At 38.2% G+C, this 25,552-nt stretch overlaps 1 protein-coding gene across 3 annotated transcripts in view; it reads left to right on the plus strand.

Annotated features, from left to right (window-relative positions):
• Positions 1 to 25,552, plus strand: part of LOC306865256 (double-stranded RNA-binding protein Staufen homolog 2-like) — a 143,958-nt gene that overhangs the window by 39,715 nt on the left and 78,691 nt on the right. For all 3 annotated transcript variants that reach the window (XM_079409761.1, XM_079409760.1, XM_079409762.1), the window contains exons 6-9: positions 2,838 to 2,997; positions 7,989 to 8,096; positions 20,303 to 20,515; positions 22,429 to 22,566. In XM_079409761.1, the coding sequence (XP_079265887.1) occupies positions 2,838 to 2,997; positions 7,989 to 8,096; positions 20,303 to 20,515; positions 22,429 to 22,566 (619 nt within the window). The remainder of the gene's footprint in view (positions 1 to 2,837; positions 2,998 to 7,988; positions 8,097 to 20,302; positions 20,516 to 22,428; positions 22,567 to 25,552) is intronic.

Below are 25,552 nucleotides of genomic sequence, written 5' to 3' on the forward strand. Positions count from 1 at the left end.
TTATTTTATTTTCCCCTTGTTTAACACATGCTTTTATTTATTGGATTCTCAGTTCTGGAGTTCTGAAATATAAGGTTTGTGCTGAACTAATTATTGCATTAATTAAATACAGATTACTGTTTTAGAGTAATTCTTGATTTATGTGGTTGTACTAGTTGCTCAGTCATTGTGGAATTATTATGATATAATTTTATTGGGCAGGAATATAGTTCTGCGTTTCATTATCAGGCATGTAACGCTATCTTTTCTTCTTTCCTGGTGGCTTTGGCATGGGCTTTGATTTCAACATCTCTCAGATGGCTTCAATTGGTATCAAATCTAATATCACAAGCCCTACAATGAAATGGAAGTTCTCTATCAGCTGAAACTAAAGAACTGGAACATTTATGGAAAAGTGTATATATAGATCAAATGACCCTTAGTTTAGTATAATTGAGTACATGGCACATGTCTGTTTCAGTTTTAGACTTTTCTCTGTTCAAGTTTAAACAATCATGAAAGTTTTGAGCATGTGACTCTATCAGTTCTGCCTGGAGGTTTTCACCTCAAATTAACTATGTATAACTATATTTGACCTCCTTAAACTTTTATTTATTTATAGATATATATATATATAAGAATTTTATTCAGCAAGGATGTATTAAATTGATCAAAAGTTACAGTAATGGCATTCAGAATGTTACAAAACATTCTATTTTAAATAAATGCTGTTCTTTTGAAATTTCTATCTATCAAAGAATACTGAAACTGATCATAGTCTTCAGAAAAAAAAAATTAAGCAGCACAATTTTTTCAGCATTTATAATAAGAAATATTATCAAATAACAAATGTTTCTTTAGCACAAAATCAGCATATTAGAATGATTTCTGAAGGATCATGTGACACTGAAGACTGGAGTAATGATATACAGCTTTGCCATCACAGGAATAAATGACATTTTAAAACATATTGAAATAGAAAAACAATAATAATTTGATTACATAAATGCAGCCTTGGTTGGCATAACAGATTTCTCTCAGTGTACCTAGTGTATTTTTTTCGAGTGATTTCTGATTGATAAAATCAAGTCATGCCCTACATTTTTCTCTTGAATATCCTGCTTCACTTGGAAATGCATCAAATTACGGAAGTAAAAGGATTTGCAAACAGTTGGCTTTAGCAAAATGTACCATTTAGTTCCAGGATCTGATTCTAAGCATTTCTAAGAGTCCAACACATTTTGACCTTGTTCATGACTGCTGTTGATGTATTTTTAATTCCCCAATTGCTGATAAGAGCTAAAACCGTGAGAGCGTGATGATTTTGGAACGCAGCAGCTACTTTTTAGCACAGTTCGGTCCCTAGACGCTGCAGAGGAGTGTGAATGGGTTCTCCTCAACGAGGGAAGGGGGAGAGCTGACGCTGGGTCAGTCGGTACCGTTCCTCATAAAGGCCTTAAAGTGCAAACAGACCCTTAAATCTACCCACTGAACAGCGGCCTGACAGCCCTGCATGGGTGAGCCAAAGTTAAGATAAAGAAAGCTGGATATATGTGAAGCCGCTTTTGTTCCGAGCTCCTTCGCTTGGAGCCAATGGGAGTCATTATTTCACCAACTCATTGTTATGTCATTGACCCCATGGAAGAAGGGCCCTTTAATTTCACCATTTATTACTCTACCAATATTGTTCGGGTTCCGCCTCAGAAATAAATCTGTCTTTTCTCTAGTTGTTTTAAAGCTTTGTACACCACTCCCATCAGCCTTTGTGTCTTTATACATTGGTGCTCAGTGACAGCGGAGTGAAGGGGGTACATAATAATGTACGCTATAACTGCGTGCGTAGGAAGGTCTTGATACTTAACTAGCTGTCCAACAATAACCAACTAGTCCCTAAGGGAGGTTGACTCACTTATCTGTAGTTTACATTTGTTTAGTAGCGGCGCTTTACTTGGAATGCTAACAGTTTAGATTAACGTTCTTTAAAGCATTGTAGCTACAGTCTTTCACATTCAGATGACTGTTGCATCACATCTTATTCTTTTTTTATTTTTTGAGTATTAAATATGTGTTGGCTAATATTGTGAATGCTCAGATTTAGGTTGCCTTTGCTGTCATCAAATGCTCACTAATCTTTAAAACACATGGTAAATGTAATCTTTAGCAAACCTAGAATAGTTATCAATTTTTCATACTTAATATTCATTTTTACATGCTCTAAAAACTTGAAAACGTTCAGTTATCTCATTTAACTAATTACTTTTTTGGTATATTTATCCATATCCAGAATTTGAGAGCACATTGAATGTAATTTTTGTAAACCTGGAAAATATATATATATGTATGTATCTTTATATTATATATTATTATAAATATATATATTTATATAATATTTAAAAATAATTTATTTAACTTTTTTTTTTTTTTTTTTAGACAAAATAGTATGAAATTTAATATTTATAGAATTTTAATAACATTTTATATGTGCCATATATTGGTTATCAGCAATTACATGAATTATAATTATGATAATGGTCATCTTATCTTATTAGCTGGAATTCCGATAGTTAACTTGGTAATATGGATGGAAAAACCCAATCCTTATTTTGTTGCTTCCTTTCCATCACAAGTCATGTTTTTCCCATCATTCCTTCCAATTAGCAGTCGGCATGTTCAATTCAATTCCTGGTTGCTTTTCTAGTGTCTATCATTTCCATTCTAGAGTTTGTGCTGTAATAAAACTGCCAAGTTTCGATAAGATAATCCTCTTATAAATCAAAGGGCTTTTTTTCCTTTTACCTGCCCTTTTCTCTTTCACTCAACCTTTCCTTCTCTGTCTCTTGGCCCTCTCCCAAACCTAGGTACCATTACCCAGTGCCTAAGGTATTTTATGTGCAGCTGACAGTGGGGAACAACGAGTTTATCGGAGAGGGGCGGACTCGCCAAGCTGCCCGACACAATGCGGCCATGAAAGCCCTTCAGGCCCTGAAGAACGAACCCATTCCAGAGAGACCACCTCAGGTAACCTTCACAACTGTCCCACCTAACAGAACACACAGCCATGCAATCAAATTATTTTCATCATTTCATAATACTTTTATTCAGGAAGGATGCATAAAAATGATCAAAAGTGACAGTACAGACATTTATAATGTTACAAGAATTTCTGTTTCAAATAAATGCTGTTATTTTGAACCTGAAAAATCCTGAATCCTGAAAAACAAAAATCCACAAAAATATTAAGCAGCACAACTGTTTTCGACATTCATAATAATTAATAAAAAAATATTTCCCCTATTATGCCTTATCGAATATTACCTTTCATGCAGTGTGTCATGTAGCAGTATGTGAACATAAAATTTCTGCAAAGTTGTGAAGCCGAAAGTGCAATATATATAATGTTATTGTCTATCAAAAAAAAAGAGTCGGCTCACAATCGCCTAAACAAGTCATTAGGAATTTGAATCTTATTCTGTTACGGCTGTACGTCACGAAGTAACACATTTGCATAATGTCCGCCCATGGGCTGTCATTCGTGCTGTACACGGTAGACCAATCACAAAGGACTGCGCCATCTGACCAATCACAGCAGCAATTGCTCTCGGGAAGGAGGGGTTTAGAGAGACTGATTCTTTGAACTGCTTCACACGAGTCGTTTAGGAATCATTTAGAAATGAGGTCAAATTAAAGCTATTTTTTGAGAAAACTAAAGTGTGTTTTGACCTTAGATGCATGTAAACCTATTTTAGGAGACTCATAAAACAATATTAGCAACCTTAAAAATGGTATAATAGGGGCACTTTAAACATCGCATATTAGAGTAGTTTATTAAGATTTACCATTACAGGAATAAATAACAGTTAAAATATATTAAAATAGAAAACTGTTATTTTAGATTGTAATAATATATCACAATATTATTGCTTTTTCAAAAACATTAAAAAATCTTAATAATCCCAAACTTTTGAATAGCACTGTGCATATAATATATTTAAAAAATAGAATCTGCAAGATCCTACATATTGTTTTTTTTTTTTTTATTATTGTTTTTGGTATATTTTTCCATATACATAGTCTGAGACCATATTGAAAGTCCTTGTTTTAATACCTGGAAATAAACAAAGTTTTAAGATTTTGAATTATTTTTAAAAAAAGGCAGCTGAAGAAAAAAATATTTATAAAAAATATGCAGTTTAAGTATATTTACATAATCTGTCTAATACAAAAATTCTAATTTGTAATGGATTTTATTATTAAAATTATATAAAAATAATGCATTTTCACTAATGGTCTCTGACATTTTATGTGTCAGTTTCCTGTTTTTCATTTGATCACATTCTGCATATTCATAACTTGTTGTCAGGTAAAAGTGATATTCAGGCTAACGATCCAAGTCACGATATTTAAGAAGACACAACTGTCCTGTTTCCTCATCATCTGTCAATGTTCACAACATCTCCTCAGAGCTTTAGTTTCTGTCAGAGCCGTGTTTGCACGTACCTTCGGGCCATCCTTCAAAATACTAATTTCTCCCACCGGAAATCATATTACATTGTGCCCCAAATGCCTGGCATCGACCAAGGTTATTTAAACCACAGTGGCGCCTCTCCTGTTTAGTCTTGTCCCCCTTCTGTCTCCATAATGAGGGCTTTGTCAGATGTTTCTTCTGTGTATTGCTTTACAAATTGATACACACCATACCTGTGCACACCTCAGGGCAAAACCGTTCGTCTGCATGTCTCTACACTCCTGTACCATATCTCAAACCTCGAGGATGAGTATCATGCTCACACAAACAAACACACTCACAATGGGTTTCATTCACACATATTCGTGCGCACATCTTTACTAGCTTTATTTTTTAAACCACTAACTACGTGTACTTGATCCCTCATTTAAAAGCGTAAATTTAATGACATCAGAATGAGAATACGAGCAAATTTATGTGCGTTGTAGGGGTGTCCCGACTAAGGATTTTCATAGTCGAATCGGAAATGTTGAATCTTGCCGATAGTCGAATCATATGTTTGGGGGCGGGGAAAAAATACATTACCAAGAGTCAAGTAGTCAGACATTCAACAGTCAAAAATACTGACATTAAAGGGATAGTTCACCAAAAATTAAAATTCGGTCATTAATTACTCACCCTCATGTTGTTCCAAACCCGTAAGACCTTTGTTCATCTTGTTCATCTTTGTTAAAAAAAAAACTATTAATAGCTGTTACCTCATTTAAGTAATTGTTTTTGGTATATTTATCCATATACAGAATATGAGACCATATTGTAAGTCCTCATCTTTATTATCTTTACCTTTTTTAAATTACTAACTGTGTGTTCTTGCTCCCTCATTGAAAATTATACAGATCTCACAACATTATAATGAGAATGAGAGCATGCATGTCCACACCTGTTGTGACCTGGATATAAATAAGGTCACTTGCGCTGTTATTAGTGAATGCGAGCCAGTGTTTGTGGCTCAGCTGATTTGTATTGTCAAGTACACCATGTTTGCCTTGCCCTCAACACGCTCATAAACTCACAAAGCCAATTGTTTACCATGTGCTAACAGGCAAACAAGTGTATGCCAGAGTTGTCGAGGGAATAAACAAGATTGCGGTATGTACAGTAAGCACAGCTCTGAATGGTTAGTAAACAGACCTCGGGAAGCTTCTCTGTATCGTTCAAGACTGTATAACGGGTTCCGATCACTGGTTGTAATGGGAACGGTGCTCAGTGACCACACACTGTTAGCAGGAAATCTCTCAGATCAAGACGTGCTCACAGAAAGGCAGTTTTGAGGGGTTTTCAAAGAGAAACGGATGATTAATCCATCAGAATGTTGATTTTTTTTCATCTGGTCTATTTAGCAGATGAGCCCAAATTATGTTTGTAAGACATTGTTTTATATCAGACACTAATGGCTTCTTATTTTAGATTCTAAAAAACCTGAGGCTTAGCTTGATAGATTCAGATGTTGTTGATACATAAAACACGTGTATTCAAAATAAACAAATCTTTGCGATAAATCAAAATAATTGTAGTTTTTTTGGTGGCTTTTTTGTTTTGCAAGTTAAGCAAAGACAATTTTTTGGAGTAACAGTTTTATTGATCAACTTTTATGAGGACCATTTAGCTGTGGGAGGTTCTCCATAAGTAATATTTTTAATATTTCTACATTTGTGGTCCAGATTTATTATACATTATTTATTATACATTATAAGCTGATAACAACATCAACAACAGTAATATGTGACCCTGGACCGCAAAACCAATCTCAAGTCGCTGTATTTACATTATATGGGTCAAAATTATTTGTACAACTTGGACAAAATATCAAATTTAGCTTGTGACCTGTCAGTTCAGTTTAAGAAGGGCACACAAACAAGCTTTTACAGTCTGTCACACAAAGTCTCTCACTCTCCAGACCACCTGACGGCTCTCCATCCCAGACATCATTAACAGGCGTTTGAAGGAAACGCACAATGACATCATGCCGTGTGATCGCTATAAGGACGACACTGAGAACGCAGTATTGAATGTCTGCAAAAAAAACACTACTTGATCGAGCGCTCTTAGATCACACACTCCTGTTCATGTGTTGCATGAGAACACACTCTTCATTCTGAAAAGAAATGTCAGTAGTGTAATGGAAGTGACCAAGATAATATGCTGTAGGGATCATATTAAAAGTCACCCTTTGGAACTTGTGTGAGAGTTCTATTGCAGCTCCTTTTATAGTTGATAAGATATGAATCGGAACTAAGGGAACTGCTCTTGGATCAGTTTGAAAGCTTTTTCTTCTTACAAAACCAAGCCACTTTCTTCAGAATCTCATCTGATCAACAAAACCAGAAGCATCTCTTTTCAGTGGAGGTACATGAGAAACCGCAGTCATGCGTTGAAGCAGACCCACCATCAGCTTTGAGATCATGCAGTCTGTTCTTAAAGGGATAGTTCACCCAAAAATTACAATTCTGTATTTAATTACTCACCCTCATGTCGTTCCAAACCCGTAAGACCTTCGTTCATTTTCAGAGCACAAATTAAGATATTTTTGATGAAATCCGCGAGCTTTCTGACCCTACGTAGACTACCATGTTCAAGGCCCAGAAAGGTAGTAAGGACATCATTAAATTAGTCCATGTGACATCAGTGGTTAAATTTTTGTGAAGCTACAAGAGTAGTTTTGTGCACATAAAGTTAAAAATTAGACTATTTTATTAGCCTTTTATTTTGCTGTCTATGCAGGGTCAGAAAGCGCTTGGATTTAATAAAAAATATCTAAATTTGTGTTCTGAAGATGAACGAAGGTCTTATGTGTTTGGAACAACATAAGGGTGAGTAATTAATAACAGAATAACATTTTTTGGGTGAACTATCCCTTTAAAATCTTCCTGGCAGGTTTTCATTCTGGTAGTGGGTAAAATGTTGGTTTGGGGCTGATTTGAGGTCAGCAACAGAAATCTTTGTACTGTAATAAAGGGATTGTTGAGAAGAGGTAGTCAAATTTAGGCACCGTTATACATTGAGATTTGTGAGTTCTCGCAAAAAATGTATAATAATAATGGTTAAATATTGTGCGTTAAGCCATTTTTGTTCACTGACAAAACAATGCTAAATGTCCCTGCTCAGTCAGTACATTTATTATCAATATCAACTACAGATTTCCTGTTAAACAAATTATTTAATACAAATATTCAAAATATTTAAAAAAGTTATTTTTGTTTAATTTTTTGTGTGATTTGACAGCAATAAATGAGGCCATTAAATAGAAAACAATATAATTTGTGCGTAATTTATTTATGCTGCTAATTTATACTAGGAGCTCGCAATTTTAGATATTTGAATAAGTAATAGATTGTTTTGGACACCTCTGTTGGGGGAATAGTCTTGGTTCATGTCTTTTTATGTCAAATCAAAGTAACGTCATGACTGAAAAGGCCAATATGCTGGATAAAATATAATAGCTTTTTTTTTTGTAATAGGCCTCTTTTGTGTTTAACTCTTTCAGTGTTCAGAGGAGAAGAAAGAAACGGAGGAGAACAGCGATGCCAGCAAATCTGAGATCAGCCTGGTCTACGAGATCGCCCTTAAAAGGAGCCTGCCTGTTAACTTTGAGGTAAACTAAGCTACTTTAATTGAGAATATTAAGGAATGCAACACTAATAATGTTAGTTCAACAATAATGTTTGTTGCACAGTTATTCCCAGTTCTAGTGACCCTATCCAGCTTATGAAACATTTTCTTTGTACTCCAAAACAGTTGTATGCTTTTAACCTTTTTTCTCAGCTTGACAGCACAATATAACCCTAAAGTGTCATATGTTATTGTTAGTTCAAAACCAATTAGGTTGAATGTAACTGTTCCAAATCGTAACTGACATCTTAGTTAGTCTCAGCCTCAGACGTCACGGCCACAGAACGTTGGCTAAACGTCTGATGCATATGGCACACTTTTCTGGAAACACTTCAGGATTGTCGAAGTCGTCATCTGACTGGTTGAAATAAACCGGAATTCCGGGAGACGCGAGTGTTGCGTTTATTTTCGGTCCGCTGGGAAACAAAGATGCCATGGCGCCAAACCCCCTCACGAAAGAAGAAAACCGTCATGCTTCCAACTGTGACGATGAACGCTTATCAGGGTGAACTAAACGCTGGATTTTCAAAAGTATGTGAAATATTTAAAGTTCGCGGCATTGAATCTTTAAAATACATCTGAGAGTTTCACACACCGCTTTGTTATTGTGGCGACATTTCCACGCCCCGATACGTGACGCTAAACGAAACGAATTATGATTGGTTGTTTGACGTGTCGGTCAAATGGCCTCATGGGCGGCCTTGGCCAATGAAAACGGCCATATATTCCAGACCTTCAGCCGTCAGTCTGAAGGTCTGGCTACGCGAGACTACATCTTAGTAAGCTTTCTTATTGCATATATGCAGGAACTTCAAACGTATAGCATTCCTGATTTTAAGCGCACTGTAGTTTAGGTTTGCAATGAATGCTAGTAGATTTCTTTGATGTTAGCATGTTGCTGAGCAAAATGCTATACTATAAGCATTAAAATACAGTCCACACACAAATAATAGTCCTTTTTTATACAGACATTTGCATACAGTTTGATTATGAATAAAATATTTCTCTGGGCTGAAACTTGTCACAGTGCATTCTGGGATTACCTTTTCAGTGTACTATGTATGTGTTGCTGCTGTAGACATCCAAAAAAAAATGTATGATGAAGCTTTTGGAGCAGGCATTGTGTTGAGAGCATGCCTGTGATGCCTTAAAATACTGTCTAGATTGTTTCAATGGGTTTTGGAACAGAGCAAGAGTCTCTAACTGCTTTTTGTAATTGCTTTAAAACATTTATTGTGCGGAGGAGGGTGATTTGGACACCTTTCAAAATCAGCACTTCATTAAAGAGCTGCATCAGCGACTCAAATCAACACAAACCTCAATGTTCTACATAAACACCAGAGGAAGTCTGAGGGTCTCTGTAGCCTGACTACTACTGCATCCATATTTATCTTAAATGATTTTCCACGGCTGTCTCCAACTTCACAATCTGCAATCATCTACTTGGCTTTGGTCAATCAGAATCTTCCTGATATTTGTTCTCCACTTGCATGCAATCTGTTACATCTGGGGACCCCAATCTAACTGCATTTGGACACGCTGTAGCTCTTTCTTTTTTCTTTCTTTAAAGTTTTGACTGAAAATCATCTGTGAGAGCCTGGACTCGTTTCAACCTTGTTAGATCTTTTCAGGAATTTTCTCCCCAGCTATTTGTAGGAATGGAAACGTTTTGTTCCTGATTCAATTAGCACGCAAACATGGAATATTACGGAAATAATTACTCTGTGAGAAAGAAACCATGAAACCATTTCTTGTTCAAAGATGTGGGACTTAAATGAAATCTTTTGAATAACTGAAAAAATTAACATTTTGTCATTATTTACATTACTGCCATTATTATTTATAAACCTGTATGACTTTCTTTCTGTGGAGTAACAATTGTCGATACAGTAAAAGTCCATGAGGACCAGTGTTGTTTTAGACCCTACTGGCTTTCTTTATGTAGAAATAAAATTTATTCCTGTGCTTGTAAAGGGGCTGCACAATGTAGCCCAACATTTTGTGATCGTACGCAAGTGTCTTGTACACATAAAAAAACAAAATGGTGCTATAAAGCACTAAAAGTGGTTCTTTGTCTCGTAATCATAGGGGAACCACTTTTGGTGCTGTATAGCACCAAATTTTGGTGCTTCAGTGGTTCTTCAGCGGTTCTTCACCATTTCTTTGGCATGACTGAGGGGCTATATAGCACCGCTACCATATACAGAACCTGTTAAGCTCCTGTATGGTTCTTCAGTGGTTCTTCAGTGGTTCACAGTGGTTCTTCAGTGGTTCTTCAGCATTGAATCAACATGGCGGCGCGCACAGACACAGCGGCTTCTCTCTCTCCCGACAGAACGGTGTTTTCGTGTTTTTTGTCTTGTAAGTCGCAATGTTTTTGTACATCTTCGTCACGTCTACCTGTCTTTAAGCGCGCATACAGTCGTGAGTTTCTGCTCGATGTCGGCAGAATCACATTTTTAGAGTTAAACTCAGCGCACGCTGAAGAGCTGCAGGACCTCGGTCTGCTCCGAAAGCCCACTCTATCACCGACCCCCACTACTGCATCTCGCCCACAGCGGAGGCGCTACAAGCGGCGTGAGAGGAAGCAGAAGAGGGGTAAGCGCGGAGGTATCCGAGCTAGGCTAGAGGCCAACCCACACAAGCCAGCTATCCCCACCATAGTACTGGCGAACGTACGCTCTTTGGACAATAAACTGGACTACATCCGACTACTTCGCTCTACTCAGAGGACTGTAAGAGACTGTTGTGTTTTTGTGTTTACGGAAACATGGCTTAACAACAGCGTACCGGACTGCACCATACAGCTCAACCAGCTAACATGCTATCGAGCTGACAGAGCTCTCGTCGAGGGAGGTAAGATCCGCGGCGGCGGTCTCTGTGTTTACATCAATGATGCATGGTGCCGCGACGCTGTTGTGGTCTGCAAACACTGCTCACCCTTGGTGGAGTTTATGATTATTAAGTGCCGGCCATTCTATCTACCGAGGGAATATACAGCTATACTGCTCGTCGCTGTATACATCCCTCCCAGCTCCAACAACAACAACAGGAGTGAGGCACTAAATGATCTGTACCAGCACACCAGTGAGCAGCAGACAGCCCACCCAGATGCTTTTCTCATCTTGGCTGGGGATTTCAACCACGCAGACTTAAAGAGTGTGTTCCCAAAAATACACCAACACATAGAATTTCCAACAAGGGAAAAAAATACTCTGGAGTTTGTTTACACCACCCAGAGAGGAGCTTACAAGGCCCTCCCCCTCCCCCACCTCGGAGCCATCAAACCAATACACAAACAGATACGATACGGAAGGCAGATACGGAAGGCTCGTCAGAGGCACTTCAAGACTGTTTTGACACCACTGACTGGAATATGTTTAAACAGGCTGCCACATACAACAACACTACAGACCTCCAAGAGTACTCAGAGACTGTCACTGCCTACATCATCAAGTGCATTGATGATGTAATGGTCACAAAGTCTATCACTGTCAGGGCCAACCAGCCGTGGATGACAGGGGAGGTCTACAGACTTCTGAAGGCTCGGAACGCTGCCTTTAGAGCTGGAGATGAGGAGGGCCTGAAGACAGCTAGGGCCAACCTTTCCCGCAGCATCAGAGAGGCCAAGAGACAGTAGTCCAGGAGGATAGCCCATCGCTTCAGCGACAGCAGAGACACTCGGAGCCTGTGGCAGGGGATACAGACCATCACGGACTACAAGCCCCCACCACAGACCAGTGACAGCACCATCCCCCTGCTGAACGAGCTGAATGCCTTCTTTGCTCGCTTTGAGGCACGAAACAGCACCACTGCACAGAAGACTCCACCTCCATGTGGCGACCAGGTGATGACGCTGTCCCCGGACGGTGTGAGGAGATCCCTCAGCAGGATCAATTCACGCAAAGCTCCGGGTCCTGACAACATTCCTGGGCGTGTACTGAGAGACTGTGCAGTGGAACTCACTGATGTCTTCACAGACATCTTCAACATCTCGCTAAATCAGGCTGATGTCCGCACATGCTTCAAAGCTACCACCATCATTCCAGTCCCGAAGAAGTCATCTCCATCCTGCTTCAATGACTACCATCCAATAGCAATAACTCCTATTCTCATGAAGTGCTTCGGACGGCTAGTCATGCACCACATCAAGTCTGTCCTCCCCCCCTCCCTGGACCCCTTCCAGTTTGCATATAGGTCCAACCACTCGACCGATGATGCCATCACCACTGCCCTCCACCCAGCCCTCACACATCTGGACAAAAAAGACACATATGTCAGGATGCTGTTCATAGACTTCAGTTCAGCATTCAACACAATCATCCCTCAACAGCTCACTCATAAACTGGTCCAGCAGGGGCTCAACACCTCTGTGCAACTGGCTGTTGGACTTCCTGACCGGGAGACCTCAGGCAGTACGGGTCGGCATTAACACATCCAGCACCATCACACTGAACACTGGGGCCCCCCAAGGATGTGTGCTTAGCCCCCTCCTCTTCACTCTGCTGACCCACGACTGCACACCGTCACACAACTCCAACCTCTTCATTAAGTTTGCGGATGACACGACTGTGGTGGGTCTCATTAGCAACAGAGATGAGACAAACTACAGGAGCGAGGTGAGCCGCCTGGCCGGGTGGTGCAGTGACAACAATCTCTCTCTGAATGTGGAGAAGACGAAGGAGATTGTTGTTGACTTCAGGAGAGTACACACTCAGCATGCCCCTCTGACCATCAACGGTGCGACTGTGGAGCAGCACCAAGTTCCTGGGTGTGCACATCACAGAGGACCTCTCCTGGACTAACAACACTGTAGCACTGGCCAAGAAAGCACAGCAGCATCTCTACTTCCTCCGCAAATTAAGAAGAGCCAGAGCCCCGACCCCCATCATGTGCACCTTCTACAGAGGCACCATCGAGAGCATCCTGACTAGCTGCATCACTGTGTGGTATGGCGCTTGCAACGCATCCTGCCGCAAGTCACTTCAACGCATAGTGAGAGCAGCTGAGAAGATCGTTGGTGTCTCTTTCCCCTCCCTCCAGGACATTTACAGCACCCGTCTCACCCGCAAAGCCCTCCACATTGCAGGTGATCCCACCCACCCGACACACAGCTTCTTCAGTCTGCTGCCATCAGGGAGGAGACTGCGGAGTCTCCAGGCGAGGACCAGCAGACTGAAGGACAGCTTCATACATCAGGCTGTCAGGAAGCTCTTTTACCCCATGCAACACTGAACACTGATACTGCGACACCCCCACCCACTTAAAAACTGTGACCAGCACCTGTCACTTGTGCAGCATTGGACTGATCACTACCTCATCCAGCATTGACTGCAAACTACCTCTTCGGATAGTCTGATAAAAGACTGTTCTCTTGTCACTTTAACAGATTGATAAGCTTTTCTTGCACTACACGTATATCTGCACAGTTTTGTTTTATTTGATTTATTTCTGGTTTGCACTCTATCTATTCTGCCATGTGCCTTATGCCACTTTATTTATCTCCTTTTTATTTTTCTACAATGTCCTCAGACTGATAAGTTCCTCTTGCACTATATATATTCACTCTATACATATACACATATATCTGTACAGTTTTGTTTTATTTAACTGATTTGCACTCTAACTGCCATGTGCCTTATGCCACTTTATCTATCTCTTTTCCTCATTTGTATATCTGTATAGTTGTATGTACATATGTTTAAACTGTATTTATCCGTATTTGAACGTCTACTGTCAGTGTCTTAAATTTTAACTGTATGCACCAAGGGTCTGAGAGTAACGCAATTTCAATTCTCTGTATGTATGTGCCGTACATGTGGAAGAATTGACAATAAAGCAGACTTGGGACTTGAGAGTGGTTCTTTGGGGTGATTAAGGTGCTATGTAGCACCACTGCCGTACAAAGAAACTGTTAAGCCCCTTTAAAGGTTCTTTACGAGCCAAAGAACCACTGTTGGTGCTGTTTAGCACCATTTTTGTTGAAGAAATACAATGCAATATGGCACCTCTTATGGTTCTACATAGCACCATTTGACAAAGGTTTAAAGATATGGTGCTATATAGCACCAAAAGTGGTTCCCCTATGATTACGAGCCAAGAATCACTTTTAGTGCTATGTAGCACCATTTTTTTTTTGAGTGTATGTAAGTATCAATATCAATATGACTATAATAGGGGTGTAACAGTCCTCAGTAAAAAATCAAACCATACTGTTCTCCACCCAAGGTTTGGCACGCACTTGCACTGTGGTTCAACTTAAATCTAACAAGGCATCTGTAATATGGTTTGTTAAAAACACATAAAACAGACAGAGATTGTTTCTGTTTATGGATACGCTTTCTGGCTTCCCAATACATCACAAAAATAGCGATGAAAAAATAGTGGACAAAGCAGTCACTCTTTGTGAACTTTGTTCTGTGCGAGTGCCGTATGCTCCAAAATGCCTTCGTCACACGGGTGTTGATATTGCGCATGTACAGGTGAGACCTGAACAGCACATGTTGCTATCTGTGTTTAAACAAAACTTATTTAAGCCTTGCAAGTTTAAACATTCAAGAGCCAGAAGACGTGAATGAGAAATTGCGCGCAGTGAGTAGATTTGTATTTGCGCTTATCCGAAGCGAGAAAACCCTCACTTGCGCAAATATTGACTTCTCTTTCAAGTCTTGTGCTTGAATGGACAAATTCACACAAAAATGATGTCAGCATGCCCGTCTTGGTGAGTATCTTAGCAGAACCTATCAGTGTACTAGATCCATGCATTGTCTTAAAGTGACAGCACTTTTTAAATGTTAATCAAACAACAAAAGACAAGGAAATCACTCATGTCTCTTGATTGAATAGTTTTTGTAACTTTAATAAGGATTCACCTGTAATTTATACTGTCAAATATGCAATGTCATTTTACGTTTGATTACTTTATTCAATTTCTGTACCTAAAAACTAATGTTAGACCTACCTAAAAAACTTGAAAAGCACTATTTATTTTATTTGTATCTTTGCTCTTTTGTATTTATTTGTGCTGTTGCTTGTAATTAGATTATTTGTTCTTATTTTCTTTATTTTTATGTAACAGCATGGTTCCTAAACCGTCCTAAAACTTTTTCCCTAAACAGAGAACATATCAAACTGTTCCGAAACGTGACTCTAAAACCGTAATACAAACCAAACCGTGAGTAATTTTTTCCGTTACACCCCTAGACCTTAATAATAACTGTCATATCATCATTATTATTTATCATAATGATTATAATTACTGAATAAAAATGAAGTAAAGAAATATTACTGTTAAATTTTACTGTGTAAAAAAAAAAAAGTTTGTGTGAAGCAGCATTTACTGTAAATTGAGCTGCTCTAAGAAACTGAAAACACTAGATCATGAGCAGCTTGCATGTAAATAAACACAGTGTCGTGCTTTGCTCTGAAACATGCAGTGCCTAATGTTTATTTAATTAAATTGCTGTCTTTGTGGTTCTGCATTCGCGGTAAGATATATCACAATATCAGTTTTATTTTGATTAATTGTGCTGCTCTAAAAGGAACATTTGAACCTTTCTTGAAAATATCTTCCTTTGTGTTCCACTGAAGAAACAATATCAGGTTTGGAATGACATTAGGGTGAGTAAATGATGACAGAAGCTTTATTTTTGGGTGAACTATGCCTTTAGGTCAACCAGAACACTGTCTCACCTGTCCCCTTATGAAATCAAGGACCACTCTCACCTTCTTGTTGGTGTCAAACTATATCAAACAGATGCCAACTTCAAAGAACAAATACATTAATCACAGTTTCTTGTCGTGGATGACGCCTTACAGAGGTACAAGAGTGGAAACTTGTGCCAAGAACCACCCATCTTGTACATAAGTACCTTCCCTCAGGCAATACACATCAACAATCTATACAAAAGAGCTTTTCTTCATTATATCAGTCCTTGCCATTGTCCCACCCTGGCCTGGTATCCTGCCTTTTCACCAGGCTGAGGACACGGCAGTCTCACTAATACAATATCTCCCCTCGCATCCATGGAGGGGATGAAGAATGATCAACCTCATGTTACAGCGATTCCTTCCTACAACTTGATCTCCATTGCCAGCCATGCGAGACAGAGAGCAGACAGAGGAACTGGCCACCATCAGACACAAGAATCAAACACTTGCTGAAACCCCATCACTGCCTGAGGATGCCATATCATCTGTTGCAGACAACACAACCTCGTCTGCCGCCATGAAGGGAGTCGGGCCCCGGTGCCAAGACCTCCTCATAGTCCTCGTTCACCCGATGAGGCTCATTCACTAGCTGGAACTGCTGCCCACCTACCTCAGTGTTTTACAGCTGCCATGGAAACTGTGTCAGGAGGCCAGCTCGAGAGTTACCAGGCCCGTTTTAACTTGTTGATGGTGTAGTTGGTGAAGTTGCCGCAGCTTGTCTTCACCGGCAACTCGTATTCGTTAAAACTAGCGCAAAATAAGATATAAAGGGATAGTTCACCCAAAAATGTAAATTCTGTACTCTTTTACTCACCCTTGTGTTATTCGAAACCTGTTTGACTTCCTTTCTTCTGCACAAAGAAGATATTTTGAAGAATGTTTCAACAATTTTTGTCCATATAATGAAGTGATTTCATTATATGATTAAAAAAGCACTGAAGACAATAATGTCTCACCAAACACAATAAGTCATACAGGTTTGGAATGATATGAAGGTGAGTAAATGATGACAGAATTGTAATATTTGGGTGAACTGTCCCTTGAAGTTGACATTCTTGCTTTTCTCCTAGAGACTGTGCCCAAGTCAATTCACCATTTAAAAAAATGTGTAATTTGCAACAGATTTGCAACAATGAAGTGTTTCCATCGTTTGACAAAATACACAGATTAGCTTTATGCCTCATTTTGGGACTCAGGACTTAGTAATGTACATTTAAAAAGTTCCCTTTTCAAGTTATTTGAGTCTCTGTTTCTGAGATATGTCTCATCAAGGAGAATTGCAGAGAAGTTGACATGTCATTGGAGTCTTGGTCTCTTTTTCTCTGGGAATTTCTTGTCCGACTTTAAAGCTGAATTGAGTTAGTTGTATAATCAGTGACTGTGAATAACCAGGCTAAATCTCCACTCTCGGCCCATGGAATAGACTGTGTGGGAGTTCCCTGAATGACAGACTCGCAGCTTTAAGCCCTTTTCCTTCCTCCCCACACCTCATCCTCGCAAGAGAACTGAAAACGACATGCTGATATTTCCAAGAGGGAAGTACAGCAGAATTTCGTCACTTCATTATGTAGTGATGCTCACCCAGAGGAATTCTCTGAATTCTTATGTAACATCTAAGTGTGATGATCAAATGCATTCCACATCAAGGCCTAGTAAATATTGGGTTATGCCGCTCTGTCAAGTGTGCGGGAAATGCACAGAGCTCTCTTGTGTTCCTCAGTTCCTCGCCATCTTCAGATGAAAGCCCAGATTGTTGAGGATCTGGAGCTTACAGATGAAGATTAATGATGTTTGTCTACGCTTCCAGTCATTCAAATAAACTGTCTTGAGCTTTAAAGAGAGAGTTCTCTCAGAAATGACATTTCTGTCATTATTTACTCATCCTCATGTCGTTTGAAACCTAGATTATTTTCTTTCCTCTGTGAAACAGTAAGGGTGACAGTGAATAGGAACTGGGACGGTCAAGATAAAAAAGATCACCAGAAAAGTACCGTAAACACAGCCCATATTAAAAGTTTTCGAAATCAATTTCCATGTCACTGTTTTATGCTGACTGTTCACCTCTGTTCTATTGTTGATTTTCAGTTACAGTGGCTTGCGAAAGTTTGTGAACCCCTCGCAGAAAATGTGAATAATTTGAACAAAATAAGAGAGATCATACAAAATGCTTGTTATTTTTTATTTAGTACTGTCCTGAGTTAGACATTTTAAATTCAAAGTTAGACACTTCAAATTCAAAGAGTTTTCTCTTTTTCTCTTTTTGGTCACACTTTTTATTGGGTGGCCTTAACTACTGTGTACTTACATCAAAATATAAGTACAATGTACTTGTTATGTTCATATTGCATTGCAAAACACTTGCTGCTATTGATATGGGGATACAGGTAAGGTTAGGGAAAGGTTTGGTGGTATGAGTAGGTTTAAGGGTGGGTTAAGGTGAAAGGGATTAAATTACAGTAATTAATTACTTGAAGGTATTTTTAAAATATAAGTAAAAAACATGTTCGTGCACAATAAGTGGATTGTATCAAATTATTAATTTAATTGTAATTACATAGCAGTTAAGGCTACCTAATATAAAGTAGGACCTATTTTTCACCCATTTTCAAACACTTCATACATTTTGTTGTGTTGAAAAGCTGCAGGAACATTCAGAAAAGTTCTCTTTTTGTGTTGCATGGCTGACAAGTTTGGAACAACAACCAATGGTGGATATTTGTATGATCTATCTTCATAAAGTATTGCATGTTTGAAATGACATGGGCCTCCAGGCTTCATTTATGCAAGCCTTGAAACTTTTTGAAGTTTGACACTGTATTTGAATCGGATGTGATAATCTTCATTAGTTTTGTATGGGGATATGGGTCCTCTCAGCTGAGCCTGTTTCACTGGAGTGTCACATGTTTGTATGAATGCCAGAATGGTCATGTGTGTGAAGAGAGGATGTGAGGAGGGAGTCTCTGGAGACAGATAACTTTCAGTTCTGACTGAGCACACAGAGGCCCACCCTCAGCTGTATATGTGCGTCTGTGTGAAACTCAATCCCCCCAGAGTTGCTCTTAAAGAGCTCAGAGGAGCTCACCTGTTCTGTTGACCATCTTGGTGATGTCACAGGAAATACGATTTTAAATACGAAATTATTAAAATAAGGGGGTTATTTTAATAATTTCAGCTATTTTATTTGTCTTGTGGACTACATGTTAACATCTTTTATTGAAAATATCTTACTCAGGACAGTACTAAATAAAAAATAACATGCATTTTGCATGATCTCTCTTATTTTGTTAAAATTATTCACATTTTCACAGATTCTGCAAGGGTTTCCCAAACGTTCGCATGCAACTGTATATATAATTTTGCATGTTTGTCACACTTTAATGTTTCAGATCATCAAACACATTTAAATATTAATCAAAGATAACACAAGTAAACACAACATGCAGTTTTTAAATGAAGGGAAAACAAAATCCAAGCCCACATGGCCCTGTGTCACTTAAATAGGACCTGCCTGACAAAGTGAAGTAGACCAAAAGATCCTCAAAAGCTACACATCATGTTGAGATCCAAAGAAATTCAGGAACAAATGAGAAAGAAAGTAATTGAGATCTATCAGTCTGGAAAAGGTTATAAAGCTATTTCTAAAGCTTTGGGACTCCAGCGAACCACAGTGAGAGCCATTATCCACAAATGGAGAAAACATGGAACAGTGGCGAAGCTTCTGTAGTTTTGTTACGTATTCATCTTTTAATCATATTTGTAAATGTCTTTACTCCACAGCCAACAGAGCAATTTTGTCTTTACTGTTCCAATACTTTTGGATGGCACTGTATATATATATATATATATATATATATATACACACACACACACACACACACACACACATACACATATATTAACTAGGACATTAATATGTGCTCTATAAGTAATTATAAATAGCCAATATGCTAATTGTATGCATGCTAATAAGCAACTAGTTAATAGTGAGAATTGGTCCCTAAACTTAGTGTTACCAAATTAAGATCAATAACATTATTTTAATATAAAATAAAATGTTTTTGTCTTGCACAAAGAAAAGCGGCTATTCTTATGAACAAGCTTAAAACACTTCATTAATACGTGTGAACTGTGCTTCTGATTTATGCATATTAATGTATTTTTGTATTCATATATTCATACTGAGTGTTTGTGGTGTGTTTAATAACCAGGTGCCATTTCCCAAGTTCCAATGGTCTCGCTCCCCATATGAGTTATTGATCCGGTTGTTAAACCGGACAGTTCGAGTGTAGTGAGTCTAATTAGCAGTATTCCCATTTCCATCGCCGAGAAAAAAGGTGGTAAAGGGCAGAAGGAAGAGAGCGTGCAGCAGATATGGCCTAAGGGGCAGAGAGAAAGGGAGCGTGACTGGAATGACTGCTGCTCCCACTTCTGCATGCATGTGTGTTCTCTTGTGTAACGTGTTCATTACATACTCCTCAGGTGCTGAAGGAAAGTGGACCCCCGCACATGAAGAGTTTCCTCACACGTGTGATGGTGGGGGAGTTCTCAGCCGAGGGTGAGGGGAATAGTAAGAAACTTTCTAAAAAGAGAGCGGCCCTCTCCATCCTGCAGGAACTGAAGAAACTGCCAGTGCTTTCTGTTGTGGAGAAAACCAAAGTGCATTACAAGAAGCGGCCTAAGACCATATTAAAGGTGGGTTGTTTTAGGAGCAGATCCAAAAGGAGTGCTGCTTCCTTAAGATTCCAGAGTGGTGGCTGTTACTGAAATATTATATCGAATTCTATGCATTATTATGGGATGTATTTTGGACAGTCTAAATGTAAACTCTGTAATTTCTGTGTTACTAACAACATCAAAAGAAATTGCCAAAATAAAGGCTGTTTTCATCCTTTATGTAAATTCCAAAAGCTACTATACCAACAACTAGTGAATGTATATATCTAAATTTTTGTTGACAATATTATATTTTTCTTTAGTTCAAAAATAAATATTGTGATTATATTATTACAATTTAAAATGTTTTCTATTTGAATATATTTTAAATTGAATTTATTCCTGTAATGACAAAGCATTATGTATGTGTGCATATATATATATATATATATATATATATATATATATTATGGCTGTCAGTTAATGCATTAACTTAATTAGTTGTGAAAAAATAACGCAATTAAAATCTTTTAATGCAGTTAACGTGCTGGCCCCGCCCCCAGACCTGTACATCATAGTACGTTTCAAACAGTTGACTGTTGACAAATATGAGGCAGGGCAACAACTCCATAAATGCTGTTAGGCCCTAAAATTCAAGGTATTGGTGCAAAAAATACCCCTGTATGAGTTTTTGTCACATATTTATATCATCCTCTATCACACAAGCAGCGAGAGCAATATCAGCGAGTGCTGATTTTGTCCCGAATATCACAAGTTTAAATGTGATTTTATACAACAGTTCAGTAAATAAGAAGTTGATAACGTGTTGTGTTTTAAGCACAATATGTGTTTTTGCTCAATTTTGCAGGGAGCATATTAGCTTTAAAGCCATAGCAGAACTGTTGTGCGTCTCTGAGCAGTTCAGCGGTGTTTCGTTTCTAAATGAATACGCGTTTTAAACGAATCATGTGAACCAATGATTCAAAAACCCATTCATAGACAGAGCCGTTTTCTTCATTGCTGAATGAATCAGCCGTTTGAACGTGAAGACATTTACCGCCACCTGCTGACAGAATTAGTTTCTTATTTAGAGTATCATTTCTTAAAAAAATATTAATAATAATAATAAAAATAAAAAATAAACTTTAAAGGGATAGATCACCCAGAAAATAAAAATTCTGTCATCATTTGCTCACCCTCATGTCATTTAAAACCTTTCTTTTGTGGAACATAAAAGAAGGTATTTTGAAGACTGTCAGTAACAAAGCCATAGTTATCATTGACTTTCATTGTATGAACAAAACATACTGAGATGTTTCTCAAATTATCTTCTTTTATGTTCCACAATTTATAATAGGCCGTTGTAGCCTAAATGTTTGTACAATACATTTTATGTTAAATCAAATAAAATATTTATTTCTAAAGCTACAGTTAGTACAATTCGTCTACTTGATACTTTCTCATTTAACAAAAAATAGCTTTAAATAATCTTTTGTGGGTATTTTGACAGTCAAATTTATTTTGCAATTAATTAGCTTAATTAATCAACACGTAATTAATTAGATAAAAAATTTTAATCGACTGACAGCTCTCTCTCTCTTTCTCTCTCTACATATATATATATACATACACGCATATATACACACACACACGCATATATATATATATATATATATATATTTATATTACAAATTCAAAGCCATACAATATTTTTTTTTACCAGATTGAAATTAATGTCATATTAATTGAAGATCTTTGTCATTTTGGAGTTTGTCAGACCCAATCCAAATTTCTTCGCTCACTCAGTCAGTCGCTCATTCACTCTTTTGTCATTCTCCTGACAGGGTTACTGACGTGAACATTAACCAGCCGTCCATCTGTCCCTCTGCTGCTTTATCTGTGTCTCTCATCCTCGTTCTCTTTTTCTTTTTCATTCTCAATTTCTCTCTCAGACAGGACCAGAGTATGGACAGGGCATGAACCCTATTAGCAGACTGGCTCAGATTCAACAGGCCAAAAAGGAGAAGGAGCCCGAATATATGCTGCTTTCAGAGAGAGGGATGCCTCGCCGGAGAGAATTCATCATGCAGGTAAATTTAATAAGAGAGGGAATGAAGAGGTGTAAAGTAATAGAAAAATTTGAAGGCCGAGAGGGGGAGTGAAGGACAGATGAGTCTTGCACAAACACTGATAACCTCCCACTGTGCAATCTGTCTTAATCAGAAAGGCTGTCACCTCCTCCGGCTCTGATTACCACTGACCTTCAGCTCTGTCAAAGTCAGACAGAGACTCTTTTGACATGCACATACACAGTTGCTCGTCCACTCTTGGAAATTTCATCTCATTGCAGAAGTTAATGGATAATTAATCTTAATTTAGATCCTTTAGGTGACGACAGTAATTTTCCCATGTAGGTTCAAGCAAAATTCAAAGCTTAAACACAAAACGTTGGGCAAAATCCTCTGCCTAGCTCAACACGCATGTGCATTTATGCCCTGGTGCATGAAGGATGCAAATACAAGGTTTGCATGAAAATTTATTATTGGCTTGTATTTAAATGTAAAAAAAAAAAAAAAATCAACCCATTATTTTCTGATTGTTCACTGCATCACATATGCACTTAGCACACATAACATCATTGGCCGGTGTCCACTGGTTTATTACAGGTCATTAAAACAACAATAACTGTACTGCTGGCTGCCTAGTAAAAAATTAACTTTACCTCATACAGTAAAAATGAAGCCCCCCTGTAGCCATAAGAGTGGTGCTTAGTCCCTGTGAACAAAGATGCAAAAATACCAGCAGAATTGGCTCTAAATCACCTTGGATTTCTACATACAGTGCCCTCCAAAAGTATTGGAACAGTAAAGACAAAATTGCTCTGTTGGCTGTGGAGTCAAAACATTTACAAATATGATTAAAAGATGAATATGAGACAAAACTACAGAATGTCACATTTTATTATTGGGTGATTCAACACATAGTTGTTTTACCAGCTAAGAAGTTCAGCACTTTTAGAGTTTCATCCCTCTATCTGATGTGAGCTTAAGTATTGGAACAGTTGCCTCACAGGTCTTTCTAAGTGATCAGCTGTGTCCTGTTGCATTAATTCTTCAGATATTAAAAGCAGGGAATGTGTCGTATCAGTTATATACATTACTTCTGTATTCTGAATCTTGCATTCAATGATGACACACACAAACCAGGATGAAGATGAGGGAGCTGACTTTGAGAGAAAAGCAAGCAATTTGGATGCTAAAAGAAAAGAGGAAGTCAATTAGAGCTATAGCAAAAACAGAGGGCATGGAGAGATCAAGAGTTTGCAAACCACCAGCGACACCAGCAACCAACAACTACCTGATCGACTGAGAAAACAACAGTAGTTGATAACAGACAAATCATAAAAGCTGTGAAAATGAACCTTAAAAGACGTGTCTGTAAAATCAGCAACAACTTCCAGAAAACTGGGGTGATGCTCTGACAATCTACTGTCCTCAGGAGACTTTGACACAGAATTACAGATGCTACACAGCAAGATGCAAACCTCTGACCAGCACCAAAAATAGAAAGGCAAGATTAGAGTTTGCTAAAAAGCACAAAGGTGAGCCAGAAGAGTTTTGGAACTGTGTTTATGGACCGATGAGACAAAGATGAGCCTTTATCTAAGTGATGGGAAAGCAAAAATGTGGAGAAAAAAAGGGAACTGCAATGATCCCAAGTATACAGCCTCATCTGTAAAGCATGGTGGAGGTGGTGTCGTGGCATGGGCATGCATGGCTGTCTCTGGAACAGGCCCTCTCAACTTTACTGATGACTTAATGTATGATGGCAGTAGCAGAATGAATTTGGAAGGGTACAAAACCATTTTGCCTACCAATATTCAAGAAAATGCCACCAGATTCATTGGGAAGTGCTTCATATTGCATCCGGACAATGACCCAAAACACCCTGCCAGTTCAGTCAAGGAATTTATAAGGGCAAAGAAATGGAAAGTCTTAGCCTAAATCAATCTCCAGATTTAAATCCGACTGAACATGAATTTCACCAGCTGAAGAGGAGAGTAAAGGCAGAAACTCCCCAAAACAAGCAACAATTCGAATTTCCTGCATTAAAGGCTGGGAAAAGTATTTGAAAGGATGAGACCAAGAGTCTGGTGATGTCTATGGGTCACAGACTCACTGCTGTGATTGTGCGCAAGGGATCTGCAACAAAATAATAGCTTTTAATCTTTAATATCTGCCTTATGTTCAACTGTCCCAATACTTATGCTCACATCAATGAGTGGGATGAACTCTAAAAGTGCTGTTCTTTTTAAACGGCTAATAATAAAATGTAATAAAATGTGACATTCTGTAGTTTTGTCTCATATTCATCTTTTAATCATATTTGCAAATGTCTTGACTCCACAGGCAACAGAGCAATTTTGTCTTTACTGTTCCAATACTTATGGAGGGCACTGTATGTTTAGAAATGCTTCCAACTTGGATCTACTTTTGTTCTCTAGTTTTGGATCAAAGAACAGAAAGAATCAAAGATCAGAACTCATGCAACTTAATTGACCTTGCTCTTGCTAGTGAAGCATTGTGTAGTATTAGTGAATCAGAGCAGAATAGCGATTTATAATAGAATAGAGTTAAATGGAGTTGTGTAGACTAGATCGGATGGGTTAAGTAGAGTAAACAGGATAGAGTTGAGTTGTATGGAGTAGACTGGTATAGACCTATACAGAGTAGAGTATAGCTGTATAGAGTAAATGCTTTTAGAGTAGTATTGAATAGAGTTAACAGGACAGAGTAAATTTGTATAGTGTAGAGTAGGGTAGAAATGTATAGAGTAAGGTTGAAAGTAATAGAGTAGAGTAGAATATATAGGATGGATTGAGTAAATAGAGTAAATTAATTTACTAAATTTGTATAGTTTAGAGTTGTATAGAGTGGTGTAGAGATGTATAGAGTAAGTTTGAAGTAATTGAGTACGGTAAAATAGATCAAATGAATTGAGTACATTGTTTTTTGTTAATTTGTACAAATTTAAGTAAATTAGAGTAGGGTTGAGGTGAATAGAGTAAGGATAAAG

Source organism: Barbus barbus, assembly GCF_936440315.1.
Source record: "Barbus barbus genome assembly, chromosome: 46".
In the NCBI taxonomy this organism is placed as follows: domain Eukaryota; kingdom Metazoa; phylum Chordata; class Actinopteri; order Cypriniformes; family Cyprinidae; genus Barbus; species Barbus barbus.